At 41.9% G+C, this 12,809-nt stretch overlaps 1 protein-coding gene across 1 annotated transcript; it reads right to left on the bottom strand.

Moving 5' to 3' along the window:
• Nucleotides 1–9,028: 9,028 nt before the first annotated feature.
• On the bottom strand, nucleotides 9,029–10,462 carry LOC147373466 (GTPase IMAP family member 7-like). The gene has a single exon (XM_086398206.1). The coding sequence runs from the start codon at nucleotides 10,451–10,453 to the stop codon at nucleotides 9,572–9,574; it is 882 nt and encodes a 293-aa protein (XP_086254332.1). The 5' UTR covers nucleotides 10,454–10,462; the 3' UTR covers nucleotides 9,029–9,571.
• Nucleotides 10,463–12,809: the final 2,347 nt, after the last annotated feature.

Here is a 12,809-nt window from a genome sequence, read left to right as displayed (position 1 = left end):
ATCTATTTGTCACTTCCACTGTATAATCATAAGGGATTTGATTTAGGTCATACCTGAATGGTCTAGTGGTTTTCCCTACTTTCTTCAATTTAAATCTGAATTTGGCAATAAAGAGTTCATGGTCTGGGCCACAGTCACCTCCAAGTCTTGTTTTTGCTGATTGTATAGAGTTTCTCCATCTTTGGCTGCCAAAAAATATAACAACCTGATTTTGGTGTTGACCTTCTGGTGATGTCCATGTGAAGAGTCCTCTCTTGTGTTGTTGGAAGATGGTGGTTGCTATGACCAGTGCATTCTCTTGGCAAAACTCTGCTAGGCTTTGCCCTAATTCATTTTGTACTCTAAGGACAAACTTGCCTGTTACTCCAGGTATCTCTTGACTTCCTACTTTTTCATTCCAGTCCCCTACAATGAAAAGGACATCTTTTTTTGCTGTTAGTTCTAGAAAGTCTTCTAGGTCTTCATAGAACCATTTAACTTCAGCTTCTTCAGCATTAGTGGTTTTGGCATAGACTTGGATTGCTGTGATACTGAATGGTTTGCCTTGGAAACGAACAGAGATCATTGTGTCATTTTTGAGACTGCACCCACGTACTGCATCTCAGGCTCTTTTGTTGACTATGAGGATTAGTCCATTTCTTCCCCACAGTAGTAGGTGCAAAGGCTATCTGAATTGAACCTGCCCATTCCAGTCCATATTAGTTCACCAATTCCTAAAATGCTGATGTTCACTCTTGCCATCTCCTGTTTGACCACTTCTAATTTACCTTGACTCATGGACCTAACATTACAGGTTCCTATGCAATATTGTACTTCACAGCATCGAACTTTACTTCCATCACCAGTCACATCCACACCTGGATGCTGTTTTTGCTTTGGCTCAGCTTCTTCATTCTTTTCTGAGGTATTTCTCCAGTAGCATATTGGGTTTCTACCGACCTTAGGAGTTCATTGTTCAGTGTCATATCATTTTTACTTTTCATACTGTTCATAGGATTCTCAAGGCAATACTGAAATGTTTGCCATTCATTTCTCCAGTGAACTAGCTGATTCACAAGGGAAGCCCAAGAATACCGGAGTGGGTATTCTCCAGTGGATCTTCCCGACTCAAGAATAGAACATGGGTCACCTGCATTGCAGGCAGATTCTCTACCAACTGAGCTATCAGGAAAGCCCCTCCAGTGGACCACACTTTGTCAGAATTCTCCACCATGACCCATTCATCTTGGGTGGCCCTACACGGCATGGCTCATAGTTTCATTGCATTAGACAAGGCTTGGATCCATGTGATCAGTCTGATTACTGTTTTGTGATTGTGGTTTTCATTCTGTCTGAACTAACAGACATGGTAATTTTGAGGCCAGCTTTTCTCAATGGAGACATGTCAATGTTCAGTAAGGATAGGCTTTGTTGGCTACCATTCAAGACTTGCTGGGTGAAGTCATCAGGGTCGTCTGTATGTGCTATCTTCCAGGAATATGTAATTTTGAGTCTACATTCAACAGATTATGATTGTGACAAACGTTTGGTTGTTCATTGGTTCTGTACACAGCATTTTACAAATGACTGCTACATTTCAGACATGCTTCCTTAACCTTGAGGGCTCATTACTCAACATCTCTGGAACACCTCTGGTGGAGTCATCTTTGAACTTAAACGCCACAGTGGACAGAAAACAAGTCTGTGATTTGTAGCTTCTTTTTATTTTCAACCAAAACATGTATTCAAGCTTGGTCATTGACTTTATTCACCAGACTGAGACTCTGTCAAAAACTAAAGTCATTCTCATGAGGTCAAGTCATGATCTCTAAGGACAGTGAAAGCGTTTGCCAGAGTTATCCCCTACACTTGTTGTGAGAGTCTCCACTCACCTGTTTTCTATTCAGTCACAAGGACGTGAAGACTCCACCGCATGGATGCTTAGCTGGTCAAGGCTGGTCTTTGACTGATCTTGAGTACATAAGGATCAGGGCTCTGAGGGACACTTCTACCATTTCACACATGCAGGCTCTACTCCACCTCTATGACTGTTCTGACTGTGGGATTTACATATAATTACCAGTCTGTGAGAGGGATGTGGCCACCTCAAACTTCTTCCTATAATCTTAAGGAGCACAGTGCTTCTCTGGACTCCTGCTACACCACTCAGAGCACCCAATGCCGCTATTTCAGGAATAGAAGGGGAAGATCTTGGGGTTCTTCTGTAGTGTGCTCTCCTCCACAGCAAACGAGGTGATCTATATCTAAGCCCTGCATTAAGTAAGAAAGACATCACAAAGAAGGAAGACATTTATTCTTTTCTCCTACAGACCCATCATGTTGGCTCCACTAGTGTCTCATGAAGGAAATCTTGGATAGCTGCTATCCTAAGCAGAAACTCTCTCCAACCACTGCTCATCCATTGTGTAATTAAAGCTCCCAACCCAATAATCAAGCTGAATTTCTTTGAAGGGTAAAGCCTCTCCTTCCCATGGCTTTTGCCAGCTTCTGCTGAAGGCCGAGCAGTGTGGACAGGGCTGCTTCCATCTGCACCCCTGCCCTCACCTCCTCCTCCTCCAGCCACTGGCCTTGCTTCTGACTCCTCCTTGGTTGGAGGACAGAAAAGAAACCACTGAAGACAAGTCTGGTGCAATCTGGTCTTTGGGGAATGGAGACACACTTAGTGTCTCTTTTCCTCATGGAGCTCCATTAATGACTCGGCAGATAGCCTCCCCTGGAAATCTACCATTACATGTCCAACTGCTGACTGCTATCTGCCCTCCAGCTGGTCATTTCAACTCCAGTTCCTGGCAGAGCTGGGACCCCTGGTAGACTTCCAGTCAAGTCCCCTTGAAGCCAGCTTTGGCTGGCTCCATCCTGTGTGGCCTACAGCTGACTTCTGGGAAGAACACACTTGGGTCCCACAGTCAGTGAAAGCTATGGTTGCTTCAAATCAGCCTCCTCAATCATTATCCTCTGGCACATGGCAACATCTTTTATATTTCCCCCAAGAGCATCTGGCTCTAAAGTTTCACTCCAGAGGACACTGGTCTTGTCCCCCCAGGAATCTTACCCTGCAGTACTCATGTCCTCAGGCAGCACCAAGACACAGGGGGCCACCTTATTGGTGTGAGGTAAGAGAGAACTCTTGTCCTATTAGGTAGAGCACAAGAGGATTCCCCGTGAAGCCTCCCTTATGAAATGCCATGGTTACAGAGAGATCACCCTCTTGACTAGGGGAGCCACTACTCTAGGCATAAACCCCCCAAATTTGCCAACCCTGAAAGTTGTTGTCCTTCCAATCAAACTGTCCTCTTTTCCAAAGCCCTTTCTTCATAGCTCAATTGGTAAAGAATCTTCCTGCTATGCAAGGACACCCCTGTTCAATTCCTGGGTCAGGAAGATCCCCTGGAGAAGGGAAAGGCTACCCACTCCAGTATTCTGGCCTGGAGAATTCCATGGACTACAGTCCATGAGGTCGCAAAGACTTGGACACAACTGAGCGATTTTCACTTTCACTTTCCTCTTGAACTCTTCGAATATCTACTGAATTATTTGAACAACTACACCTCACAGAACTGATCACCACCTGCTTCCACTCAGTCGTGTCCGACTCTTTGCGACCCCATGAATCCCAGCACGCCAAGCCTCCCTGTCCATCACCAAGTCCCAGAGTTCACTCAGACTCACGTCCATCGAGTCAGTGATGCCATCCAGCCATCTCATCCTCTGTCGTCCCCTTCTCCTCCTGCCCCCATCCATCCCAGCATCAGAGTCCAAAGTACTGGAGTTTCAGTTTTAGCATCATTCCTTCCAAATAAATCCCAGGGCTGATCTCCTTCAGAATGGACTGGTTGGATCTCCTTGCAGTCCAAGGGACTCTCAAGAGTCTTCTCCAACACCACAGTTCAAAAGCATCAATTCTTTGGCACTCAGGCTTCTTCACAGTCCAACTCTCACATCCATACATGACCACAGGAAAAATCATAGCCTTGACTAGACAAACCTTTGTTGGCAAAGTAATATCTCTGCTTTTGAATATGCTTTCTAGGTTGGTCATAACTTTCCTTCCAAGGAGTAAGCGTCTTTTAATTTCATGGCTGCAGTCACCTTCTGTAGAGATTTTGGAACCCAGAAAAATAAAGTCTGACACTGTTTCCACTGTTTCCCCATCCATTTCCCATGAAGTGATGGGACTGGATGCCATGATCTTTGTTTTCTGAATGTTGAGCTTTAAGCCAACTTTTTCACTCTCCACTTTCACTTTCATCAAAAGACTTTTTAGTTCCTCTTCACTTTCTGCCATAAGGGTGGTGTCATCTGCATATCTGAGGTTATTGATATCTCTCCCAGCAATCTTGATTCCAGCTTGTGCTTCTTCCAGTCCAGCGTTTCTCATGATGTACTCTGCATATAAGTTAAATAAGCAGGGTGACAATATACACAAATCTTTTAGTATGTAAGACTGGAATGTGGGGATATTGTCAGTACTGAGTCAGTCAAAATGAATATTTATTGTTATTATCCTGCCACATTCACCCTAGGCCTCTCACATAACCTTCAGTTCAAAATTTTAATGTCAGACCCTCCCTTTGACTCTGATACTCACCTTGTCACAAACCTAATTGAAGGCTGTCACTTCTGAGTCTACCCTGATGGTCTCACCTCCAGACCCTAACTTTCCTCTTTCTGCAAAGAAAGGGGCTTATCATCCCATCATCCACATGCACACATCCTATACATCCTTCAGAGTAGACCTCAAACCTGGAATTCTTCCTCAAGTCTTCTCCTATGAATCCTACTTTCCCCAACTACGGATCATGGCTGTGGCATATTTCAACCACAGGAATAGTACACACAGTGACTGCGGGAACTTCCTGAGACCTCAGGGTTCAGAACCACCTTCAGAGAAAACTGGGATATGATGAAAGTGAAGATAATCTAATGGTCAAGAATTCATGCATCAAGGAAAAGATGATACCTATATGATTCACTTCAATTACTCATTTTTCTTCTGAGTATGTTTTACCTTCAATAATAGAACATAGGTTTGAGAGAAAAGAAATCAACTCCTTTAAGTTGCATCTTCATTAGGTCCTAACACAAGCCTAGAAACACACAAGCTAACTGACTTCATAATGCTTCTGCAAATCCCTGAGAGAAAATATCATCCAAATGGTTCATAAAGGAAATACGTCTGGGCAGTGCGTGATTGTTCACTCTCTAGAGATAATGTAGCACTGATGAATCACTCACAAGGAACTAACTATAAACATAAGATTCTTTTATAGCAAATAGCAGTTGGGGCCCACAGTGTTATTTCACATATACTATGAATGTTTCTCACAACAGACTTTTCTTCCACGTTGTCTTACTCCATTCATAGTATTTGTGATGAACCTTAGAATGAGCAGGTATTTGAGATGTTATTTTCTTGAGATTTAATCTCCAATCCCTGTGTCCTTAAGTTTCATGGATGCAGTAAACACTCTGTCACTTTCACAGACAAAACAAAGGACAGCTGTAAAAATTCCAGATATTTGAGTTTGAGTTATCTGCCATATTTATTTTAATATAAACTCATCTCTCTATCACTGAAATTTTGTAATGATTTTAACAAGAGAGAACCTTTAATGTGCTCACTGCCAATGTCATAGTCTACGTGGGTAAAATTTTCCCAGAGATTTCAACAGTCACGTGAGACTTTCCTGCTGTCAGGGTATTGAAAACAAAAACAATAAAAATCAGGGAATGCTTTCAAATAGAAAAAGAAGTAGGTATCATAAGATGTATCCACCAGGATTCTAGCAGAAAATAAGATGGTCTATAGTGATATACTTGAAGCTGAGTCTAGTGAAGAGACTTCCTATGAGAGATGGATACAAGGTTTGGAAACGACAAGGGAGAGGTCCAGTAATAGTGAGGAAATTGTATCAGTAACCTAAGTGGTGAACAAAAGGCGGAATCCAGAAGGAGAGTTGGGTGGAGAGATCTCAAGAAGAGGAGCTATAACCTTCAACGTAGGGTAGCAACTACTCAGAGATGACCCTGCAGGGAGAGAGGCAGGAGAACAGATATACTGATCTTGCTTTTCTACCTTCAAGAGATCTCCTGCTTGGATTTCCTTTGGCAGAAACCAAGCAGAGGACCGATAGCAAGAGATCCCACTGATGTAGTCCATGCAGATCAGTCTCCCAGGCAACGAGTTAGACTGAAGGGGAGGGGGGGGTGAAGTGTGGATGTGCAGGGGCAAACGAAAACTATTTGATAGAAAAGAGGTTTTTATTTTACAGTTAGGAGCACTTGAAGTTTGGACAGTACTTTAAAAGAGGGAGAGAGCCCACTGGTGGGGTTGGACCAGTGTCTTGTGAAAGTTTCCTAGTTGGGAGGACTTGTGCCTCTGCTCTGGTGGATGGAACTGGACTTTGTCTCTCTGAAAGGCAGTGCTGTGTCTAGCAGTGTGTGTCTATGTGTTCGGGTGTCTATGGGCTTGATATGGTGTTGGGGGCCAGCGAGAGGTGCTCTGCCCGTGGCAAAGGTCATGAGGAAGGAGGCTCAACATACACAAAGGCGGGATCGAGCCTCAGGAGTCTCCCTGGAAATTCTCGAGCATCTACCCGCATAACCAGAGTCTGCCTACTTTACTACTTTGTGCTCTCACCTACACCTCTGACTTGACGAGGGGCTGTCCCTCACCAACTCTTTCGGAAAAAGAGTTAACTTACAGCTCCAGTTAATAGTAATTCCTGGGCGTGATAGGAGTGTTTCAACCTACAAACTCCTCTGAAGGTTCTCTAGCCTGCCTGACAGGCTTGTCCGGCCACATGTGATTGCTCACAGCCTCCCAACCGTGAGAGACATGAGATGCTTTAAACCTTCTAAAAACAGGTTCTTTAGAGAAGTTAGAAAACTCTTAGTATAAGTATAGTGGGCTGATTAAAAATTGTATTGGTGAAGGGTTTTTCATTTGTTGAGCCAATGTTTGCTGCTAAGTCTCCACATCCCCTGCCCTTATACACATTAATGAATATACAGAAGAAAAAAGTATTAACCTTTGATATTAATCACATTGGACCTTAAGCTAAGTAAATTCTTTTCTTAATTAAAACCCACTACACCCTCACCCTATAGGAATGTAACTTTATCTGGTGCCTTCGGAAGGTGGCGTCTGTTTTAAGAATAATCACCCCTGGAGAAATAAGTGTTCTGGTTGACTGACCGCTGTCACAAGGAGAGGATCATAAATTGTCAGCAGGCCCCCTGGCCAGAAGATGATGTAACACCCCTAAGACCTCTGTATACATTTGTATGAAGCACCTGACTTTAATAAAAGTCAGGACTGCTGACCCTGCGTGACTTTTGTATAACATCTCAGTGTATAAAAACAGACCCTGGAAAAATAAAAAATGGGATCAGTTCCTCGAAAGACTGGTCTCCCCATGTCATTCTCTCTCTCAAACTCTGGTTGAGTTTCCATCTGGAGCGCAGAGCCCGCCAAGCTTACTAATTATGCCTGGGCTTCTAAGATCTGACCGGGGAGGCCTCAGTGTCTCCTCTCCTTTGGGAGAATGGAAGGATGCCTGCGGCCTACGTAAGTGGTGCAAGCTTCTTGTCTTGAAGTCTTATTGGTTTCCTGTGTAAACCACTCAGCCTCTTTTCTCCCTGAATTTTCCTGCTGAGCTATCCTCATTCTATTACTCTTTATATCTCTAATTAATATTTAATTAAAGCCAGTGTATTCGCCAATGCCGTCTCTCCTTCAAATTTCCCTGGATCCACCTGGGCTGGACCCCGACAATATGGCTTTGGGCAGTCCTTCTGCTCCTGGTCAGGGTTGTGTTTCTGTTTTGCAAATGGTTTGGCATGAAGTGTCCAGGACTGGAGGTTTCGGGTCTTTGGGTGGGCCTGGGTCTTAGTGTTTATATGGAGGCCTTTGGGAGAGCTCCTGTCAATTAACTTTCCATTAGCAAATGTGCTGTTTGATGCAAAGATCTCAAATCCCTAGGTTGTGCTCTGTGACAACCAACAGGGGTGGAAAGGGGGTTCAAGAGGGAGGGGACATATGTGTACCTATCACTGATTCATGTTGAAATGTGGAAGGAACCAACATAATACTGGAGAGCAATTTCTTCCAATTAAAAAAATTAAGATGTCTAAAAAGATCGAACTAGTGCCTTTGAAAGAGCTTTAACTTTAAAAGCCAGCAGATATGAATCAAAATTCAGCTCTATTGATCTCTAGGCAAGAATTCAGATGGCTCTAGTCAAATTACTTATAATCCTGAGACTCACTGTCATCTTTTCTATAAGGTTGTTATAATAATTAATTTAAATAAAATGACATATAAAATATTTATGTATAGAATAACAGTCATGTTAATCTGTACTATACTTAGATGGCATTGATAGCAAAAAAAGAGATACATTTAATAGCAAAAAGAGGAGAGAATAAAACAAGAGAATTTGCCAACTTCCACATCTCCATGAACCATAGAATAATGGTGCCAGAGAAGCCCATGCTTCACAAACAAAGTTCTCATAGGTGTGGATTCAAATAATACATCAATTATTACATCAGTGGAGCCTACACTTAACATAGGCAAGGTTTCTCATTGGAATTTTCCCAAATTGAATCTTTGAACTCTACAAAATGGATCATTACCTGGTTATGTCAATTTCATAAACTCTTAAATTTATTGGCATTGTGTGGAAGGACAGGTGGGAACCAGGAGTGCTGGGGAATGAGCTGGAAAGTTATTTAATTCTGGTTAACTCTTACTGCATGGGTTTCCCAGATGATGCTAGTGGTAAAGAATCCCCCTATCAATGTGTGAGATGTAAGTGATGTGGGTTTGACCCCTGGTTCAGGAAGATCCCCTGGAAGGTGGCATGGCAACCCACTCCAATATTCTTGCCTGGAGAATCCCACGGACAGAGGAGCCTGGTGGGCTACAGTCCATAGGGCTGCAAAGAGTAGGACAGGATTGAAACAACTTAGCCTGCTTGCATGCAGCCCTCACTGCATAACAAATCATCCCAAAACATAGTGGTTTAAAAGAATAGCAATCATTTATTTTTCTCATGAATCTGCAATTTGGGTAGGACCCCGTGGGGATGGCTCATCCTTGCTTTTTGCAGTTTCATCAGTTGGCAGCTGAAGAATCCACTCTATGTTGCCTCACTTGCAAGGCCAGCAAGCTGATTCTAGATGGCAGATGAAATATCAGCCAGGGGAGTGCAGCAGTGACTTCAGGTTCTCTTCATGGGGGCGACTTGGGCTTCTACTCAGGCTTCCTTACAACAGGGTGGGCAAATTCCAAGGGTAACCAATGTGGAAGAGCAAGGAGGCATTTTCCCTATCTAATCTTAGAAGTCATATGGTGTTCCTTCAACCACCCACTATTTCTCAAAGCAGTCACAAAATCCCTCCAATTTCAAGGTTAGGGACATAGATGCATAGTGCAAGGGAGAGAGATCATAAGAGGAAGTCAGATTCTAAGAAGTCAGAAAATATTGTTTTAACCATCCTTGGAAACTATAAACTACCGTATTAACAAGTTATAGTAAAATCAGGAGTAAAAATAAACTTTGTACTACCAGAACATGTGCCATATGTGTGAAAGTGTATTTCTAATCATGTTGAATGCAACTTGAAATATATTCATCTCAGCTTCTCCCCTTATATTTTTCATTCGTTCATCATGCTTCTGCATTAGCAACGTTATTTGTTTCTCCTTTTCTGCTGGTTGTTTATGGGCATATTCCTTTTCTACTAGTTTAATTTTGTTTTGTAATTCATCAACATAGACTTTCTTCAAGTGTTCCTCCTGCTGTCTCAGCTTTTGGTCTATGTCCTTGTAAATGGGGTCAGAAAAGTAAGCCCCTTGGTTGTTCTGCACCATCTTGTCTATCAGCTCCACCAGCTCCTGCACCTGAGCTTCCTTCTCAGCCTGCTCTGTGTTCATGCTGTTACTGATGGCACAGCGGCGGTCTCCACACTCCTGGAGGAGGCTTCGTAGGTTTACATCTGCATCCTTCAAAAAGTCGCTCAGGCTCTGGTCCCCCAGTTCATCTCTGCGAGTGAATAAGATGATCATATACTTCATGGCTGCTTTCCCAAACAGATTCTTGACCAACGCCACGGTTTGCTGCTCTTCCGGTGTGTAACGGCCCAGCCTCAGGACCAAGACGATGGCGTGAGGCCCGGGACAGGAGGCGAGGACACATTGGCTGATTTCCCTGCAGGTGGTGTTCAGGGTCTCCTTGGTGTCAAAGAGCCCTGGGGTGTCAACAACAAGAAGCTCTCTCCCCTTCCATTTCCGGACCGCTTTCTGACAAGTTTTGGTAACAGCTTCCGCAGCAATCTTAGACTCGAATTCTTTTTCCCCGAGGATGGTGTTTCCAGTTGCACTTTTCCCACTTCCGGTCTTCCCTACCAGCACGATCCTCAGAGTGTTGTTTGGCATGGCAGCCATGTTTATATCAAGAGACTCTGGCGCGCAGGCACCCACACCACCTAAGAAAAGGAGGGAGGGGGGAAAGGGTCAATTTAGGTAAGTAGGAACCTTTTCCATCTCTTTTTTCTTCTTCTTCTTCTTCTTTTCCTCACTGATAGTTTCTAATATTTGCTTATGCATATTGACCCCGGTAGCGACAGAAAATTTAAACAGTTCAATTGTTATTGAAGAAATAGCCAAGTAGTTAAGAGTATCTCCACAAAAATGTCAGGTCCTGATAGTTTCATAGGGAACTCACTGAAACCTTTAAAGACCTGATAATCTCAGAGCTACTCAAACTATTCCTGATCACATAGCAATGAAGGAAAATGTTCAGTTTTTTTTATGAAGCAAGTGTAATGTTGATTTCAAAGCTAACAAAGATTTCACAATAAATAAAGCTATAGACGTGTCTCATGTGTAAATATTGATACAAAAGTCCTAAATACATTATTAGATGCGAAAAGCAGCATCACATGAGTAAGTATGATTGTCAAATATACTAGGGTGATTCAACATGAGGATTTTCATTGTACAATACATCCCATCAAGAGATTAAGAAGAAAAGTAGGTGCAGAAGAGTCATTTGGCCAAATTCAATCCTGATTCATGTTTAAAGAAGTTCATCAAATTTAAATTAATTGATTCTTCTTTAACACGATTGTATGTATATATAAAATTAAAAATTTTGTTATCACTTTTTTTTCCATGCAACTAAAATTGTTGTTTGGGCACTAAGTTGTGTCGAACTCTTTTGTGACCCCATTTTTTATAGCCTGCCTGGCTCCTCTGTCCGTGGCATTACCCAGGCAAGAATACTAGAGTGGTTTGTCATTTTCTTCTCCAGAGGATCTTACAGATCCAGGGATCAAACCCGAGCCTCCTGCATTGGCAGGTGGATTCTTTGCCATTGAGCCACCTAGGGAACTCAGCAACTAAAACAGTTGATTATAAAATTTATTTGGATGAAGGAAAAATAATTAGCCTGGGCAAACAAGCCAAAAAAAAAAAAAAAATGAGGTAAGACTAGCTTTGCCAGATAGTAGAATATAACAGTTTCTATAATTAAAGCAGTATGATATTGATGCATGGATAGACAGCACAGTGAAACAAAAACAGAAAATTCAAATATAGGCCAAGTTGATCACACAATATTCAATTATATTCAAATCATTTACATTATGCTACATTTATATTCAGTAAGGTAGCATCTCACATCAACGCAAAGAAAGATGGACTAATAAGGAACATTGAGACAACCATATAGAAAAAATAAAACTGTGTCCATTTCTTCTTGCTGTTCAACTTCCAAATAGATTAGAAATTTAAATGTAGAAAAATTTAATCCATATAAATAATAGAAGAAACATGAGTAAATCTTTGTAACCTAGGTATAGGTAAAATATTTATAAGATTTGGAATAGAGTAAGGTTGTGTGAAAATCACTTAGTCATGTACCACACTTTGTGATCCCATGGACTATACCACCCATGGAATTTTCCACACCAGAATACTGGAGTGGGTAGCCTTTCCCTTCTCCAGGTTATCTTCCCAACCCAGGGATTGAACCCAATCCCACGTTGGAGGTGGATTCTTTACGAGCTGAGCCACAGGGAAGTCTAGAGTAAGGAAAGAGACTCCTAAATTTGATTACATAAAAATCAAACAGATATTGTGGGAATATACAAATTAAAACACAAATGTCAAACCAGAAGAAAAAATTTTCCTAACTTTATAAAAGAAGGGTCATTTCCCTTTTATACAAATAATATATGTACAAGTGGTCAATAAGCACATTAAAAGATGCTCAGCATTAGTAACTACTCAGGAAATGCAGTCAAAAATACCTTGGTGTATCACCTCACAGCAGTCAGAATTGCCACCATCAGAAAGTCTACAAATAATGCTGAAGAGAGTGTGAAGAAAAGGGAATCCTCCTCCACTGTTGGTGGATACATAAATTGGTATAGCCTCTATGAAGAACAGTATGGAAGATCCTCAAGAAATTAGAAATAGAGTTGCCATATGATCCAGCAATCCAACTCCTGGGCATATTATCCAGATAAAGCTCTAATTTGAAAAGATACATGCAGCACTATTTACAGTAGCCCAGACGTGCAAACAAACTAATTGTTCGTCTACAGATGAATGTGTAAAGAACTCTGGTTTGTATGTACAATCGGATATTACTCAGCCATAAAAGAGAATGAAATAATGCCATTTGCAGCAACATGGATAAAACGAGATGTTTTCACATTAAGTGAAGTAAGTCAGTCAGAAAAAAACAAATATTATATGGTACAATTTATATGTGGAATCTAAAAAAATAAATTAC

This window comes from Bos grunniens, chromosome 4, assembly GCF_055505025.1.
Source record: "Bos grunniens cultivar Pamir isolate PY7600 chromosome 4, Bosgru_T2T1.0, whole genome shotgun sequence".
In the NCBI taxonomy this organism is placed as follows: domain Eukaryota; kingdom Metazoa; phylum Chordata; class Mammalia; order Artiodactyla; family Bovidae; genus Bos; species Bos grunniens.
Note: the sequence above shows the minus strand (reverse complement) of the source record. Positions and strands in the feature narration are given on the sequence as shown.

Excerpts from the sequence above, each read along its gene's own strand:
- LOC147373466 (XM_086398206.1), bottom strand. The coding sequence starts at position 10,453 with ATGGCTGCCATGCCAAACAACACTCTGAGGATCGTGCTGGTAGGGAAG.